The sequence below is a fragment of the Bufo bufo genome, chromosome 5 (genome assembly GCF_905171765.1).
Source record: "Bufo bufo chromosome 5, aBufBuf1.1, whole genome shotgun sequence".
Classification (NCBI taxonomy): Eukaryota; Metazoa; Chordata; class Amphibia; order Anura; family Bufonidae; genus Bufo; species Bufo bufo.
Window position 1 is genome coordinate 408,006,373 of NC_053393.1, and position 19,102 is coordinate 408,025,474.

Sequence of the window (19,102 nt, forward strand, 5' to 3'; positions counted from 1 at the left end):
CAAGCATGAAATCAATCATTTTATTTTACCGATTGCACATACAATCGCGATTTTATCATGTATGGGCACACCAACCAATCTTAAACGTCTATTGTGCTCACAGTGGATTCGCCTCCAGAAGTCTCTAGTGGACGAGACCTGTATTGCAACTGTAGCATAGTATGATGGGATTGGCGGGTAGTTGTCACACCACCCATAAATCACCCCATTTTAGAAACTACACCCCTCAAGGTATTCAAAACTGATTTTACAAACTTTGTTAACCCTTTAGGTGTTCCACACCTAATTAAAGAAAAAGGTACATGAAATTTCAGAATTTCACTTTTTTGGCAGATTTTAATAAAGCACGGGTTAATAGCCAAACAAAACTCAATATTTATTGCCCTAGTTCTGTAGTTTACAGAAACACCCCATATGTGGTCGTAAACAGCTGTTCGGGCACACGGCAGGGTGCAGAAGGAAAGGAATGCCATATCATTTTTGGAAGGCAGATTTCACTGGGATGTCACATTTGAAGACCCCCTCTAGATGCACCTCTAGAGTAGAAACTCCAAAAAAAGACCCCATTTTGGAAACTACGGGATAAGGTGGCAGTATTTTTGGTACTATTTTAGGGTACATATGACTTTTGGTTGCTCTATATTACACTTTTTGTGAGGCAAGGTAAAAAAAAGTTGCTGTTTTGGCACCGTTTTTATTTTTTGTTATTTACAATGTTCTTCAGACAGGTTAGATCATGTGGTATTTTTTATAGAGCAGGTTGTTACAAACACGACAATACCAAATATGACTTTTTTGGGGGTTGTCTGTTTCAGTTTCACATAATAAAGAATATTTGAAAAAATATATTTTTTAGAAACATAGAAACATAGAATGTGTCGGCAGATAAGAACCATTTGGCCCATCTAGTCTGCCCAATATACTGAATACTTTGGATAGCCCCCGGCCCTATCTTATATGAAGGATGGCCTTGTGCCTATCCCATGCATGCTTAAACCCCTTCACTGTATTTGCAGCTACCACTTCTGCAGGAAGGCTATTCCATGCATCCACTACTCTCTCAGTAAAGTAATACTTCCTTATATTACTTTTAAACCTTTGCCCCTCTAATTTAAAACGGTGTCCTCTTGTGGTAGTTTTTCTTCTTTTAAATATGCTCTCTTCCTTTACCGAGTTGATTCCCTTTATGTATTTAAAAGTTTCTATCATATCCCCTCTGTCTCTTCTTTCTTCCAAGCTATACATATTAAGGTCCTTTAACCTTTCCTGGTAAGTTTTATCCTGCAATCCATGTACTAGTTTAGTAGCTCTTCTCTGAACTCTCTCTAGAGTGTCTCCATATTCTGAAAGCCATAGTATTTTTTGGGCAAATGTGTAGGGGCTAAATTTTTCAGCATGAGATGACGGCTTGATTGGTACTATTTTAGGGTGCATATGACTTTTTGATCGCTTGGTATTACACTTTTTATGATGTAAGGTGACAAAAAATTGCTTTCTTAACAACATTTTTATTTAATTATTTTGACGGTGTTCACCTGAGGGGTTAGGTCAAGTGATATTTTTATAGAGCAGGTCGTTACGGACGTGGCAATAGCTAATATGTATACTTTTTTCATTTAAGTTTTACACAATAATATTTTTTAAACCAAAAAAATCATGTTTTAGTGTCTCCATAATCTGAGAGCCATATTTTTTTTTATTTTTTGGGGCGCTTTGTCCTAGGTAGGAGCTAATTTTTTGCAAACTGAGGTGACGGTTAGATTGGTACTATTTTGGGGGGAGTACACCTTTTTGATCACTTGGTGTTGCACTTTTAGTGATGTAAGGTGACCAAAAAATATTTTTTTAGCACAGTTTTTATTTTTTTGACGGTGTTCAACTGAGGGGTTAGGTCATGTGATATTTTTATAGAGCCATTCGATATGGATGTGGCAATACCTAATATGTATACTTTTTTTTATTTATTTAAGTTTTACACAATAATATCATTTCTGAAACAAAAAGAAATCATGTTTTAGTGTCTCCATATTCTGAGAGCCATATTTTATTTTATTTTTTGGCCAATTGTCCTAGGTAGGAGCTAATTTTTTGTGGGATGAGGTGACGGTTAGATTGGTACTATTCTGGGGGGCATACACCTTTTTGATCACTTGCTATTACACTTTTTGCGATGTAAGGTGACAAAAAATGGCTTTTTTGACATAGTTTTTATTTTATCTTTTTTTAAGGTGTTCATCTGAGGGGTTAGTTCATGTGGTGTTTTTTTAGAGCAGATTGTTATGGTCACAGCGATACCTGATATGTCAATTTTTTTTTTACATTTAACACAATAAAAGCATTTAAAAAAAAAAAAAAAAAAACATGTTTTAATGTCTCCATAGTCTGAGAACCATAGTGTTTTTATTTTTTAGGCAATTATCTTAGGTAGGGGCTCATTTTTTGTGGGATAAGATGATGGTTGGATTGGTACTATTCTGGGGAGTATTTGCCTTTTAGATCGCTTGGTGTTGCTCTTTTAGTGATGTAAGGTGATAAAAAAAAAAAAATTTTTGCACAGTTTTTATTCGATTTTTTTTTACGGTGTTCACCTGAGGGGTTAGATCATGTTATATTTTTATAGAGCCGCTGGATACGGAAGCGGCAATACCTAATATGTCTACTTTTCTTATTTTCCCTATTTTTAACTTTATTTATTTACTTTATTTTGGGAAAAAGACGCTTTTTTTTTACTTGAAACTTTAATTTTTTTATTATAAAAAAAACACTTTTTTTTAACTTTTTCGCATTTTACATTTGTCCCACTGTGATACTTCACGTTTTCAGGGTTTGATCCCTGTTTAAATTCAGTACAATACATTCTATATTGTATTGAATTGAACTGTCAGCGTCTTACACTGTAAGGCTGGATCTCCTGGACTTCTGAAGCTGGTAGGCTCCGATGCCTGTGTAAGGCATTGGGGCTGCCATGGCAACGATCGCCCCCCTGCCAGCGCAGCACAGGGGGCCTATGGAGTCAGAGGGAGACCCCTCCCTCTGTAAAGCCCGCACATTCCGCGGTTAGCGCTGACCGCGGCATGTGAAAGGGTTAATCTGTCGGCATTATTGCATACATCGTTGCCGGCGGATGCAGCAGGGGCCTGGCTATTAGTAACAGCCGGGCTCGTGCTGTGGATCGGGCGGGTACAGCTTCTGCACCCGCCCGATCCCATCACGTACATGCACGTGGGAATGCGGTTAGGCACCACATTCCCCCACGTACATGTACGTGACAATGCGTGAAGGGGTTAAAAGAGTATAGGTGGGCACCCAAGGTGGGCACATTTAAGTATGTCCTTGTAGGCATTGATGTATTCTCAGGCTGGCCAGTAACTACGGCTATGGCCAAAAACACTGCTAAGAAAATATTGTCAGAAGTAGTCTACAGATATGGGATTCCAGAGGTGATAGAGTCAGACAGAGGTACTCATTTCACTGGGGAGATAATGGGATACATACTTAAGACCCTAGAGATCACACAAGCTCTGCAAACTCCCAACAGCATGGAGACACTATAGTGGTGGTCCCAGATGGAATCACCCAGGAGGCACTGGTACTGCGTTTATCACTTTCTATTCTGTATTAAGTTGGTCCGGGACCTAAGTGGAAGTTCGGATGGCGGCGCATCTCTGGCAGGAAGGCAGTGTCCGTCCCAGACCTCCCATCAATGAAGTGTTCATGGTGGTGAAAAGAGGAGGAGAGAAGTGGACCTTCCGGGCGATTCCAGGCCTTCTCCAAGTGGCTACACTTTCAGGCCGCACCATTTTGGTCAAGGGATACGCCATGATTGACAGCACTGTCCAACCAAGGGACAGCAATGCCCAAGATGATGCACACCTTCCTGATTCCACAACCGAGGACCACAGCTACGCAGAAACTTTTAGGCTTACTGCTGGTGCTACTAGCAGTATGGCTGACCTACCGACTCCTAGAGATTCCAACACAGGAGCAGAAGAGGTACATGAAGGTGTATCCAGAACTATGGACAATGATGCATGGGACAACAATGCTGCACCTACATCCACTTAAATAGTGTGTGTTTGTAATCCTTGTGTGGTTTTAATAAAATGTATGAATACTTAGGAAAAATGACAACTGCTAGACAGACCAGAATCGATGCTTGCATCGCATGGTCTATGCAGCTTATCTGTATACTTTGTCATATACGGGCTGTCTAAGGTGTCATTTGTTTGCTTAGGCAGGTTAGTAGTTAGAAGAGAGATATACAAATGATACAATTGAGCCTTCAGAGGAAAACATCCACCATGTGAAGAGATTCTTCAGCGCCCTTAGAAATTGAAACAAGAGGAGGGAAATGTTAAAGAAGTATCCAGCTTTCCTGAGGCTGCCATTTTAAAAAGAGACTTTGTGTTTAAATTTCTGTGTACGCCATAAGAAAATGGTGATGAGCTTTAACTTAAAGACAAAAGAAGAGTTAGCAAGTGTGTGTTAGGATAAGATTAGCTGAGTACTTGATAAATAAACTAGTGTGCATTTCTTGCTAAAAAAGCATGGTCTCAGCATTTAACCCTTTGGTAGATTATTTGTGTACCAATCGAAGGTCATTATTGGTATATTTGTAATCCAATTATGTCAATACTTTAAGAGGTTACACCTTTAAAATGGGTTTAAATAAAGGGCCTAGGACACTCCCAATTTGGGATCATAGCACAGTTTTAACCTGTGTGATGACATCTGTAATTTTCCTCCGTCTACGTCATTCACTTGGAACACATGGCTCGATCCTTAACGTGACTGACCCTAGGTCTGCCACAACAAAGAATAATCAACTTAAGATGAAGGAGGTATTGGAATCGGGAATATTGGGGAGTAAACATAATGATAATTATATTTGTAAGTTAAAAGATCCCGTTTTTCAGGTATTTATAGCTGAGAGAAGCAATTAATTCATCATCAGTAGATTCCCTGAAATATAAAGTCCCCTATGGAGAATATTAACCAATTTTTTGATAATACAAAGGTAAAAGGAGGTGTGTCAAGAAGATATAGGTTACTGCTGAAAATCAAACAAAGTCAGATTATTATAGTGGCTAAAGAGAAATGGAAAAAGGATATAGGTGGGATATCGGAAGAAGAGTGGGAGGAAATATTGAAGAATGGATCTATGGTCTCAATGAGGGCCTCCCATGGGGTTTCTCAATTTTTCTTTATTCCTAGTCTGTATCGATCTCCTCTATTGCTTAAAAAATGAGTATAAAAACCCACAGATGGATGTCCTATATGTGGTAGGGAGCAAGCAGGTCTGTTTCATCTGGTCTGGAGATGTCCTAAATTGTTTCGTTATTGGTCTGAGATAGCAGTTATTATTAAAAATACTATTGGAGTGCAAATAGAAGGAGACCCATTGGCTTGTATATTAGAAGGTATGATGCACTTCAGGATTTAAAGTATGGATAAAAAAAATACTTTGTAAAATATTGTTTCAAACAAGACTCCTTATTTTAAAAAGATAGATAAAAAAGACCTCCCCCCCTCTCGGTGGAGGAGTGGAAGAAAGCGGTATATCATTATAACGATGGAGAAGATAATATATAATAATAATAATAATAATAATAATAATAATATTAATAATAAGTAGAAAAATGATTTGCTTCTCAAACTCTGGAATCCCTGGCTGACTAATAATGCATAATAATTGTGGGGTTTTTCCCTCTCTCTCTCTTTAGGGTGGGTTAGGCTTATATTTTGATATTTTGTTTTGTATGAACTTTGATAATTATGTATGTTAATATTGAATAATATATATATTTTTTTTTAAGTATGCTCTATGAGCCAGAAGAGACACAGGACTGGTTTTCCTCCTGCTTAATAATTTATAACCTACATATAAGTGATGTTACAGGCACACAAGGAGAATAAAGCTATTCTCTTGTGCCCATGGCTGAAATATTTAAATTATCCAAGTTTGAGTAGAGCAAAAGTATATTCACATCTAACAGATTTATCTCAGATTGCTGAGAAAAATTTGCCATTTGTCAATAGTGGTGAGCTAATTTCTTGAAATTGGATTCTGATTTAATTAGGTCGATTTGGGCCATTGCCAATTGCCCATAAAAGTTGTGGATGACATTCTGGGGTCTCCTAGGACTATATGCAACTTATTCCAAGCCCTGTAATGCTAAGCCAGCATTAGTATTCTTAAAGTGACAGTGACATATATGACTAAACACATGGCTGCTGGTGGCAACACACAGCCTCTTTAAAACCAAACTGCATTGAAGAATTTAGTTTTTAAATGGTTTGAAGAAGTTTGCTTTTGCCTGCCCATGTGTTAACACATACACCACCTGGGATCATGTAATCCACTTTCATCTTTCCTGACATTTTAGGAAATCTGCCCAAAATTAATCACCAAAAATTAAGAGTTGAGTTTGACATGAAATTATGCCAAATTTAGGTCAAATGTGATTGGTTTACAATCTCTACTTGTGAACATATACAGAGACTCTGTGGTCATTTTCTATGCGGAAATATGCCTAAATTAGGCATATTTCAGGCACAGATAGCGCTATCTGCGACTTTGCCCTGCTCATGCCAGGTCTAAAATTGTGGGCATGGTGTATGTGGGGAAGGGGGCATTGCTGGCAGGTCCTTCTCATTCACTATTTTCTATGTCTGTTTCAGGTGTAGAAAAAGGTCTGAATGTAAGAAAGCTTGGAAGACAGCTCAGGCGGATCCACCGTCACCCTACTGCTTTATTAAGACGGGCATCTAAAACACCGGTCTTAGTAAATGTACCCCTCTGTACACACTAAAGTTGGGTTGTTTATGCTGGGGTTTTCCGTTAAGCTTTCCAATATTTTTGATGGTGAGAACTAGTGATGAGCGGCAGGGGCTATATTCAATTTGCGATATTTGACAAATATTTGGGCGAATATTCATCATATATTCGCGAATTCGAGATTATTTTCTTGATTGCGAAAAATCAGCAATGTAATATTCGCGTAATGCTCGTGAAATACAGGCATGGGTCACTTTTACTACATTTTCCAAGCTGCTAGAAGTTTCCTGAGACTGGAGAAAATGGTTAGCACTGCAGAACATTAAAAATGGCTTTATATGCAAATAGAGTGCTCCAATATATTCGTGATTGCTCTAATCGACAATTAATGATGCGCATATTTTCGCACAATACATGAAATTTCACATTTTAGAAAGTCCGCATGTACAGTCGTGGCCAAAAGTTTTGAGAATGACACAAATATTAGTTTTCACAAAGTTTGCTGCTAAACTGCTTTTAGATCTTTGTTTCAGTTGTTTCTGTGATGTAGTGAAATATAATTACACACACTTCATACGTTTCAAAGGCTTTTATCGACAATTACATGACATTTATGCAAAGAGTCAATATTTGCAGTGTTGGCCCTTCTTTTTCAGGACCACTGCAATTCGACTGGGCATGCTCTCAATCAACTTCTGGGCCAATTCCTGACTGATAGCAACCCATTCTTTCATAATCACTTCTTGGAGTTTGTCAGAATTAGTGGGTTTTTGTTTGTCCACCCGCCTCTTGAGGATTGACCACAAGTTCTCAATGGGATTAAGATCTGGGGAGTTTCCAGGCCATAGACCCAAAATGTCAACGTTTTGGTCCCCGAGCCACTTAGTTATCACTTTTGCCTTATGGCACGGTGCTCCATCGTGCTGGAAAATGCATTGTTCTTCACCAAACTGTTGTTGGAAGAAGTTGCTGTTGGAGGGTGTTTTGGTACCATTCTTTATTCATGGCTGTGTTTTTGGGCAAAATTGTGAGTGAGCCCACTCCCTTGGATGAGAAGCAACCCCCCACATGAATTGTCTCAGGATGCTTTACTGTTGGCATGACACACGACTGATGGTAGCGCTCACCTTTTCTTCTCCGGACAAGCCTTTTTCCAGATGCCCCAAACAATCGGAAAGAGGCTTCATTGGAGAATATGACTTTGCCCCAGTCCTCAGGAGTCCATTCACCATACTTTCTGCAGAAGATCAATCTGTCCCTGATGTTTTTTTTGGAGAGAAGTGGCTCCTTTGTGCCCTTCTTGACACCAGGCCATCTTCCAAAAGTCTTTGCCTCACTGTGCGTGCAGATGCGCTCACACCTGCCTGTTGCCATTCCTGAGCAAGCGCTGCACTGGTGGCACTCCGATCCTGCAGCTGAATCCTCTTTAGGAGACGATCCTGGCGCTTGCTGGACTTTCTTGGACACACTGAAGCCTTCTTAACAAGAATTGAACCTCTTTCCTTGAAGTTCTTGATGATCCTATAAATTGTTGATTGAGGTGCAATCTTAGTAGCCACAATATCCTTGCCTGTGAAGCCATTTTTATGCAACGCAATGATGGCTGCACGCGTTTCTTTGCAGGTCACCATGGTTAACAATGGAAGAACAATGATTTCAAGCATCACCCTCCTTTTAACATGTCAAGTCTGCCATTTTAACCCAATCAGCCTGACATAATGATCTCCAGCCTTGTGCTCATCAACATTCTCACCTGAGTTAACAAGACGATTACTGAAATGATCTCAGCAGGTCCATTAATGACAGCAATGAAATGCAGTGGAAAGTTTTTTAGGGGATTAAGTTAATTTTCATGGCAAAGAATGACTATGCAATTCATCTGATCACTCTTCATAACATTCTGGAGTATATGCAAATTGCTGTTATAAAAACTTAAGCAGCAACTTTTCCAATTTCCAATATTTATGTAATTCTCAAAACTTTTGGCCACGACTGTATGTATGGACAGCAGAACCTATCACACTATCTAACACACTGCACTGCAACAGCTACACTATATCAGGATATAACCTACACTGACTATCTCCCACTAATTATCTATATTATATATATATATATATATATATATATATAAGCTATCTAACTATCTATTGTAGTGTGGAAAGCACAGAGCACAGCAATGACACTGCTGTCTCTCTCAGAACTTTACAAAACTGTAGAAAATGGCTGCTGGGGAGGTTCGTATATACTATGGGGTAGGCAACTTTCCTATTGGTTGCTAGGGATGTTGCTAAGCTTAGACAAAGACATTGCAGCCTTCTCATTGGCCCACAAGCAAGAAGGGAGGTTACTGATTAAAAAAATCTAGAATATTCGAAATTACGAATATATATCACTATATTCAAAATATTTGAAAATTCTCGAAGTGCCGATATTCACGATTAATATTTGAGATTTGAATATTCGGGGCCCAACACTAGTGAGAACAGCGCTCCAGTGCTATACTTTGCATAATAAATAAAAAACAGAGCCCTAATATACCCAATTAAAGATAATGAGGTCCACTCAGTACTATTTACTTCACTGTAAAATGAATCTGTCATATCGTTTATGGCTTTGATTAAAGGTGTTTTGCCACAAAAAAATATTCTACATTTTTCAAACCAGCACCTATATCTGAATACTAGTTTGCATGTAATTAAAAATTCTGTATAGCTACTGAGTTATGCAATAAAATGTATCTGTTTAGTGCCACCTTTGATTTTTCTTATTCACACATGCTCTGCTTAAATCTTCAACCGTCACCAGACTTATCTTCTGTTAGATGCTGTGGCAGTTACAGGAAAAGAGCTACAGTAGAAAGGAATCTACCCCCCCCCCCCCCCAACAAGGACACATCGCTGAGTTCCCAGACTGAAAAATAAATATATAACAGAACAGTTGGAGTAATGAACGGGGAGATCTCTGGATCCATGTGAGGTACAGGGCTGGTTCTAGCTTTATTAGGAAGAGATTGTCATGTCCGATATGATGTCTTATTTTCATTTTCACATAAATCATAGCAAAATGCCTTTAAGGAAGTCATCAAGATGCTAGTTTGAACAGAGCCTAATTTTATATTGCTGTTAGAAGTAATTAAAAAAATTTTTTTATGTGATTCAAGTATATTTTCTTATGAAAATGTTAATTTCTGCTTCACTTGTAAGTAATAAATCTCTCCATCAATGCTGCCAGATATTGTTAGCACACTGTTAGGCAATGTGGTAATAGTCAACAAGTATCTATATCCTTTAGAACTGTAACAAAAGTTAAGCAGCACTCCAAACCCACCTATTGGGTAAAAGATTCCATTGGACAGCTGGAAATAGGTCCAAAAGGAAAAAGGTGCATGCAGATGAGGATCCAAGCTTGGGGGTCCCAAGTAGTATCAAATTAGAAGAAGGATCCACAGCACTCTTTCATTCAGTAAATCTTGTTGTTTTATTCGATAGACAGCAAATATTGCAATGTTTCGACGTGTAGTCTGCTTGATAAAGACTACACGTCGAAACGTCGCAATGCTTGCTGTCTATTGAATAAAACAACAACATTTTCTGAATGGAAGAGTGCTGTGGATCTTTCTATTTTTATATCCTTTACAACAACATATTTTATTACATAATGTTTTTTGTAGTAAGTTACATGGAATGATCTAAGGTCTTCATATGCAACGTGCACTAATGGACTAATTTAAAGTGTCAGTTTGCTATTTAGTACCTTTGACTTCCTCTATCTATAGTATATGGTAATTGCATATGTGAAGCACCGGCAAGAAAATTGCAGCCTCTTACCACTGTTGTGAGCCTCCAGCTGGGAGGCAGAGTTGACGGCGACTTTGCATAGTGAACAGTACAGAAGTCTTTTAGCTTTTTCTTCTTCAGTCTCTCCTGAAGGGCAAATGTTGCTGCTGGTTACCAGAGTAATTTTCTTGTCAACTTTTGCTGTGGTCTCTGTTGTCATAACACTGATTTTCCGGATTTCTAACGTTGTACTGGTGGATATTGCTGGAATTCCTGTGGCAAATTCTGAAAATAAACAAAAGCAAAATGTTTGCAAGTATAGAACATGATATTATTTAGCACTAAACATATATGTTAAATGGATGCCTCAGACTAATGCCATACAGTGGCATCCGTTCACCATAGAGTTCCATTGTATATTAAAAAAAAAGTATATGTTTTTTCTATTGTAAAGAAAAGGTATGTTTGTTTGTTTTTTTTGTTTTTTTTACCAGACTCTTCAGGATACAAGAATGCGGTGTGCAGTAATTTTATATCCTTTTTTAAAAAAGTATACATCAAATGGAAGCATATGGTCCCTTCACTGTTTTTCCATGCACACAAATGCTGCTGGTCACCCGCCGATGCCAGGACCTGAAGCCAGCCCCATCCATTCATTCACTTTCTCGATTTCCCCTGCAGGTGGCCAAGCGTGACTTTGCATGCAAAGACTATGAAGGGGCCAAAGAGCTGAATTATTAGGATTGGTGAGGGTCCCAGAGGTCAGACTCCACAAATTATAAAATTATGGCATATCCTAGTGACTTTATGAGAAGGGAATATCCCTTTAAAGGGGTTTTCTGAGTTAAACACTTGGACAGTCCCTGTAAATATGCTAAAATAAGAAAATAAGCTATACTTTTCTAGCCTGCCACTTCCAGCACTCTGGTCCTCCTTGACGTTGATATCATCAACCCCTGGCTGCAGCAGTGATATTCCGTACACACAGGTCACCATGCAGCCAATCATTGATCTCAGTAGCACATGGGAGGTCATTGCTCAGGCCAGTAGCTGCAGCAGTGATGGAGCTTTACCTCTGCAGCCAGGAAAACAAACATCAGCAGGGAGAAAGGTGGTATAACTTCTTTAATTTAGACCATTTACAGGGGCTGCTTGAGTTTTTATTTAACTTAGGCAACCCATATAGTGGTTTATGCACACATGATTTTTATGATTTGGCCAATGTCACAAGAGTTGGTTGGAGAACAAAGATTGAGGATAAAAAAGAGGTGGGGGGAAACTTTGCTTTTATATTCTGTATATATTGCAATAATGCATTGTTTGTTGGTGTGGCTGGAAATCTGTACATATAGTTTATGTATAATGTTTTTGTCCATATGGATATGGTCATGTTTTTAACTTTGTGGGGTATTAATACCAATAATTCTAAGCATGCATGACTAATTTAATAGTTTGTTTATTGCTCTATGTCAAGTGCAAATTTCTCTTTCTCAGCAAACTTTGATGAACGACTTTGAAATTAAGTGCTATGGCCTAACAAAAAAGAGTGGACAGAAATAACAATAAATTATAGAAGTAGAGCAGTACACTGTGAAATAAAGACAAATCCAGCCTTGAAATAATGCAAAAAGAATTAAAAGCGATACATGGATATAGATGGAATAAGGGACTAAGTATTTTTCTTCATTCTGCAGTGTGCTCCTGTTTTTGTACACCTTTTGTATACTTTCTTGTTCTCTGATTTGTACTGCACATTTGACTATACCAGATCTCCTTACTCCTATGGAGACAAATATAACTATTCACCTGTCAGCAGGTATTGATTATGCCCCATCAGTACATAGCTGTTTGACCTTTAATTTTTTTTTTACATGTCAGAACTTGATTTTACTACATACGGGTATATGAACTCTAAGAGCCATTTACATGACCATATGTTTCTTCAGTTTTTTTAAAGGCAGCACAATAATAAGCTCTAAATCTAAACTAAAACTCTACTATCTAAAACAAAAACTATATAAATGTTTGTGAGGGTATTTTTAACACTGTACAAAAATAACTGCATTTCTAGAAGATTTGGACATATTAATTGTTATACTTCTTTTAAAAAAATAATAAATTACAGTGGTAGATCTGCAAGTGATATTTGCATTTTTTTTCCATTTCTTTAGAGCTCATAACACAAAATATGATAAAAATGGATTGGTAAAGAAAGATCAGCAAGTAATAACTGACCATGATGAACTAAGCAAATGAAAACTTAAAAAAATTAGATCTAAGAATTCAGCAAATTAAAAAGATGGTTCATCAGTTTAGTTGTCACCATCCCTACTAAGTCTTGTAAGGAATATGCTATCATGTAACAGCTATACAATAACTATGTGCATCTTGTTGTGCTTTTCATAAGTGTAAACAGTTATATCTACTTATTTTAATTATAATGGGTATTCATCGCCTTTAAGAGCAATGTTGATTTATACTCACTGTTTTGTATGAATTTTCATGTAGGCCGAAGTAAGTCCATGGGAAGTTTACTGTGCCGTTCAAAAAGCTAGTGTTATTGTAACAATATAATATATATTTAGACAGTTAGAAGATACATCGCACCTGCAGATTTAGAGGCCTCATTGTATTTCTCATCTGAACATGAATTCAACAGTGTGAGGATTGTCGAGATGTTCCTCAAAGTATACATTCATTTATCAAAGTTTGTCCCTCGGCTCTAAGACAAGGCCTCCAGATGTCAGAGGTGTGTAGTATTGAAAATATCAGGCATGTATGAGTTAACCCTTAATGGTATGATTCTTATTGCTCATACAACAGTGCCACCTAGATATGAGCAGTTAATACTACACCAGTAGCACAAGTGCATTCTGGGTAGTATTATGACGTCACGCTCCTTATCAATGCACACGCCCCTCCAACAATGATTGGAAAGTTCCAAACTTGGAGGGTGTGTTCATCTGATAAGTTTTGGGTTAAGAAACCAGATACCAAAAAGGAAAAAAAAAGAGATAGAAAGAAAAAAAAAGAAAGAAAGAAAGAAAGGAAGATCTCTGAAGAATCATTTAGATTATCGGAAAAACTCTTGAGAGCTGACTGCCCCAAGACTCTGCACATCACTTGACCCTTGGGTAATGTATATTTTTGTTTTATGTAGTATTGATCTAAATAAATTGGCTTGATACTTAGCCAGATACCCGCTCATTTGCAGACGTGTACCGTTAGTTGCTACATCAATATTTTCTCTGATTTCAGTTACGATGCATATAACTGAATAAAGGGGATAATATTAGAGAAACTCTCTGTTGGGAATCTTTATATTCCCTAGTTATATATCAAGCCAATCATTTATATGTTTTGTTGCAATACTACAATTATCTGAGATTGGTCATCATTTTAGGGGAGAGCAAGGGCTCGTATCTGTAATTTTCTTGAGTTTTTCGCATAATCCATTGATTTTATATCTCTCACAATTTTAAAGCCGTATTGCATAATATTTTTGTGTTGGTTGAGTAGTGTTTCGTTGGCACCATATAGTGGTGAATTCTGGGTACTGCATATCATTGTATATTATTGAAATTTACGTTGATAAATTTTTTATTGTATTTTAAACTATTGTATAATAAACCATATATATTTTTGCATAGATGCTTGTACCCTGTTTTACTGATTGCACAAAATAATCAGGTTCTCGATTGAACTCTTTTTGAGATGTTTATGTCCATCTCGCGGGTCAATATCGTTTGCATAATTTTTCTCTTGATCCGTTAATTTTTATTTTATTTATATATAAAGCATTTGCTTTATATACCCGACAATATTTCATGAAGGATCTTCATTATGAGAGTGATCGCATCCGATTGTAGGAAATCATGAGGTTCGAAACGCGCTCATTCATTCGTGGATGGAGGGAGGTGGCCCCGGGAGATGCACGCCCCATTTGGGGGGAGAGCATCTCGTGGGGTTGGACGAGTGGCCATCCATGAATGAAGGACGGCGGTCTCACGATGTGTAAAGTACTACTGGAGGGCGGTCCCATGATGTGTGAGACTATCACTGGCTGGAAAGAGTCATGTGAATTCTTGATATCCCCATTGGTGGGAATGGACCATGTGAGGCATGATATGTACTAATGAATGAAGGAGGGCGGTCCTATGCCCAATCGATCAAGGGCCCGACCAACCGACTAAGGGCTGTAATTAACTATGTAGGTCTTGACTTGTTCAGCTATCCAGGAAAGGAGGGATAGCCTCCAGGAGGTGTGCCTGTAGTATGGGTTAGATATTGAGCCGTATGGGGGGTGGGGAGTGGAGTGTATGAGAATGTGATGACGTGTGAGATTATCATGCGATCTGATGCGATCACTCCTGATATGTGTGCACATTAACCATGAGAATGTTAGTGCTAATTATGAGAATAATATGCGATCATGCTATGCTATGCAATCAGATGTGATTAGCCCAGATATGTTAGTGTATTAATTATAAGAATGTTGGTGCTAGTCATGAGAATGTTATGCGATCAGATGTGTTTATTCCGGATATGATCGCATGGTATTCGGTCAGATGATATTAATCCGGATATGATCGCATGGCACTCAATTGGGTGCGATTATTCCGTTTCATTCAGAACTGTCTGAGATATTAAGTTAACCAGAAATTTGGTGACCCTGGGGAGGTCTTTTGTGATATGTATTTTATGAATGTTTTTTATTGAGTTGCATTATGTTTTATGTTTTGTATATTTTTTTTTATAATTCTCTTTTTATTATATTATCAACAAGATAAATCATACAATTACAAATACTTTAGTACTTTTGAAAAAGAGGCATACCAGTACAACTGGTCAGTAAAGTATTACATCGCATGTCACAAATATAACCTATATCATATTTAAGCAAATGGTCTTCCAACCTGACTTATCACGCATTGTGAGATATACGATTTACATACATTTGTTAATTCAAAAGTTATGTAGTGAAAATCTTTTCACAAGTAAGAAAACATAGAACACTGAATCGAAGAGCATAAAAATAAAAGGTTGAGTAGGTTCACTCCAATAGAAGCTATATCTTATAGCTTTTGGTCCAAATCACTATATTATATTTTAATCTGGATACACAATCCTTCAGCTCAAATTTATACTTATCCCCGTAAATGATATGTCGTTTGACTTTCAACTCAATCTTCCCTTATTAACCCCTAGAAGATCTCCCAATTCACTTACTCCATCCCCCTCAGAAGGAGGGGAGGGGAGAGGAGTAGGGGAAGAACAAGAACCCCAGTACATACATCTAGGTTATATTTACTCTCATTGTTGAGCTTCAATATGCAACATCCATGGTCTCCAAGTATCCAGAAAACCTTGTCTATTATGGTTTTCCCAGCTCGCTAGCTCCTCCATTCTACATATGTGATTCATTTTTTCGTACCACATTGATATACTAGGTGGTTCAGGGTTTCTCCATAGTGTTGGGATGAGTAATTTGGCCGCCGCAATCATATGTCTGAAGGTTATTTTTATGGGAAATAAATTTGCCTTCTGGTTTCCATAGTAAAACTAGGGGAGCAGTAAGTGATAAATGTCCTGGGCAGATCTTATTCATGGTGTCCTCCACTAATTTTCCAGAACATAATTTTCGGGCAGTACCACCATATGTGGGAAAGGCTACCTAGACCTTCCAAGCATCTCCAGCATTCACTCAAATTGCTAATGTGAATTTTATATAGAAATTCAGGTGTACGATACCATCTAGTGAGGGTTTTAAGTGAATTCTCTTGCACCTTGACACATCTAGAGAATCCATGCGAATGTGTCATAATGAAGGATCTGCTCGAGTCATCTAAACTGATACCTAATTCTTTTTCCCAATCACCCAGGTAGGAAGGAACCGAGTCTCCTCTTTTTTCTAATATCTGACGGTATATTAGTGATAGGCCCTTAGTTGGTAATTTTGGTAGCAGTATCATGGTCTCCAACCAAGAGGGGTCAACCTTCTGCAGGCGATTAGAAGAAAGAAACCTCCTACATGTAACTTCAAAATCCCATTTCTGTATATCTGAACCAACTCTCGGTGGTTCACATCTGAGAGATTTATAGAAATCAGAGGTGGAAGTTAACTTCAATAGATCTCCTATTCTGATCTCAGAGAATGAGTCCCCAACTGGGTTAGTCTCCATCACCTTGTCCGAGAGAGCATAAGGTAATACATCAAGAGGCATAACCGGGGATAAGCCCCCTCTACTAAGATTCAGTGCAGGTGACTTCTGGCATTCCTTAATAGTGCCCTTGGTAATGACACTTATGAGTCCCAGTGGACCTAAAGAAGGGGTTTTGTGCCATAGCAGACGTGCACCTTGTTTCCCTAATATTTCTCTTTCCATGCGCACATGCAGGGGAGGTTCTTTCTGTCTAGCTAAAGCTAACCATCTCTCTAAATGAATTGCCTGTACATACGCATACATGTCAGGTAATGAGATCCCTCCATGTTTCTTTTTCCTGGTGAGCAGGGAGTAAGGTAGCCTAGCTTTCTTATTAGCCCATAAAAATTTACCCATAATAGACCTTATTTTGTCCAGAAAGGATCTAGGTATCTCTATTGGGAGGGAGCGTAACAGATATAGCAGTTGTGGCAGAATATATGAGGTTATAACATTTTTCCTGCCTATCCAGGAAATCCTGGGTTTCAAGGGTTTATTTAGAAACACTTGGATTTTTGCTAATAGTGGTGAGTAATTTAGGTGAAACAGATGGGTAGGATTGGCTGATATCATCACTCCCAAATACTTTATCGCTGTGGGTGGCCACTTGAAGGGGGACATATCCTTTAACTTTCTCATTTGTGTGGGAGTCAAAGAAACTCCAATAGCATCAGATTTCTCTAGATTGATTTTAAAATTAGAGATTTCCCCAAAGACACGGAAGGTCTCTAGTATATGTTTCATCGCCTCAATAGGATTGGTGACCATTAACAATAGGTCGTCAGCAAATGCTGCCATCTTATGCGAATCACCCTTCAGTTGCATTCCTCTGATATCAGGGTTTTGCCTAAATTTCAGTAGTAATGTTTCTAGCACTAATATAAACAAGGATGGTGACAGGGGGCATCCCTGTCTAGTACCATTCCTGATAGTAAAGGGATCTGACATGGTGCCGTTTACTAAAATTCGGGCCGTGGGAGCTGAATACAGGGAGAAAATAGCATTGACAGATATCTCTGGGAAACCAAACGCTAATAATGTACTGCGCATGTATGGCCATCCAACTCTATCGAATGCCTTTTCGGCATCTGTCCCCAGCAAGACCAAAGGCATATTTTTCTTTCTGGCATAACAGACCGCATTCACCACTCGACTAATGTTGTGCCTACTTTCTCTGCCCTGTACAAATCCTACCTGTTCCTCCCCCACAAGTCCAGGCAGCAAACCAGCGACTCGATGGCTCAGCAGTTTAGCCACCATTTTAAATCCGTATTAAGCAGCGAAATCGGGCGATAGCTACCACATGCTTCAGGATCTTTTCCTTCTTTGGGTATAATAGTGATGGTCGCCGCCTGGGCCTGCGGAGGAAGGACTGAGCCACTGAGGAGAGAGTTACACAGTTTAGTAAAATGCGGTATTAGTATATCTGCAAATTTCTTGTAATATACAATGGGGAGGCCATCCGGACCTGGGCTTTTCCCGGTAGGGATGCTTTGAAGAACTTTAGCAACTTCCTCCTCCGTAAATGGTCTCAACAGGTCTGTCTTATCATTGGCAGACAAGGTAGGCACCTTAACCACCTCCGGACCGCCTAACGCAGATTCGCGTTCCGGAGGTGGCAGCGCTGCGCACAATCACGCATATACGCGTCATCTCGCGATGGCCGGGATTTCCTGTGAACGCGCGCACACAGGCGCGCGCGCTCACAGGAACGGACGGTAAGAGAGTTGATCTCCAGCCTGCCAGCGGCGATCGTTCGCTGGCAGGCTGGAGATGTGTTTTTTTTAACCCCTAACAGGTATATTAGACGCTGTTTTGATAACAGCGTCTAATATACCTGCTACCTGGTCCTCTGGTGGTCCCCTTTGTTTGGATCGACCACCAGAGGACACAGGTAGCTCAGTAATATGTTGCACCAAACACCACTACACTACACTACACCCCCCTGTCACTTATTACCCCTTATTCACCCTTGATCACCCCTGATCACCCCATATAGACTCCCTGATCACCCCCCTGTCATTGATTACCCCCATGTCATTGATCACACCCCTGTAAAGCTCCATTCAGACGTCCGCATGATTTTTACGGATCCACTGATAGATGGATCGGATCCGCAAAACGCACACGGACGTCTTAATGGAGCCTTACAGGGGCGTGATCAATGACTGTGGTGATCACCCCATATAGACTCCCTAATCACCCCCCTGTCATTGATTACCCCCCTGTCATTGATCAACCCCCTGTAAAGCTCCATTCAGATGTCCATATGATTTTTACGGACCCACTGATGGATGGATCAAATCCGCAAAACGCACACGGACGTCTGAATGGAGCCTTAC

The 19,102-nt window shown here is 39.0% G+C and overlaps 1 protein-coding gene across 2 annotated transcripts in view; it reads right to left on the minus strand.

Moving 5' to 3' along the window:
- Positions 1-19,102, minus strand: part of ZNF385D (zinc finger protein 385D) — a 569,376-nt gene that overhangs the window by 97,102 nt on the left and 453,172 nt on the right. For both annotated transcript variants that reach the window (XM_040433353.1, XM_040433352.1), the window contains one exon: positions 10,609-10,842. In XM_040433353.1, coding sequence (XP_040289287.1) covers positions 10,609-10,842 — 234 coding nt within the window. The remainder of the gene's footprint in view (positions 1-10,608; positions 10,843-19,102) is intronic.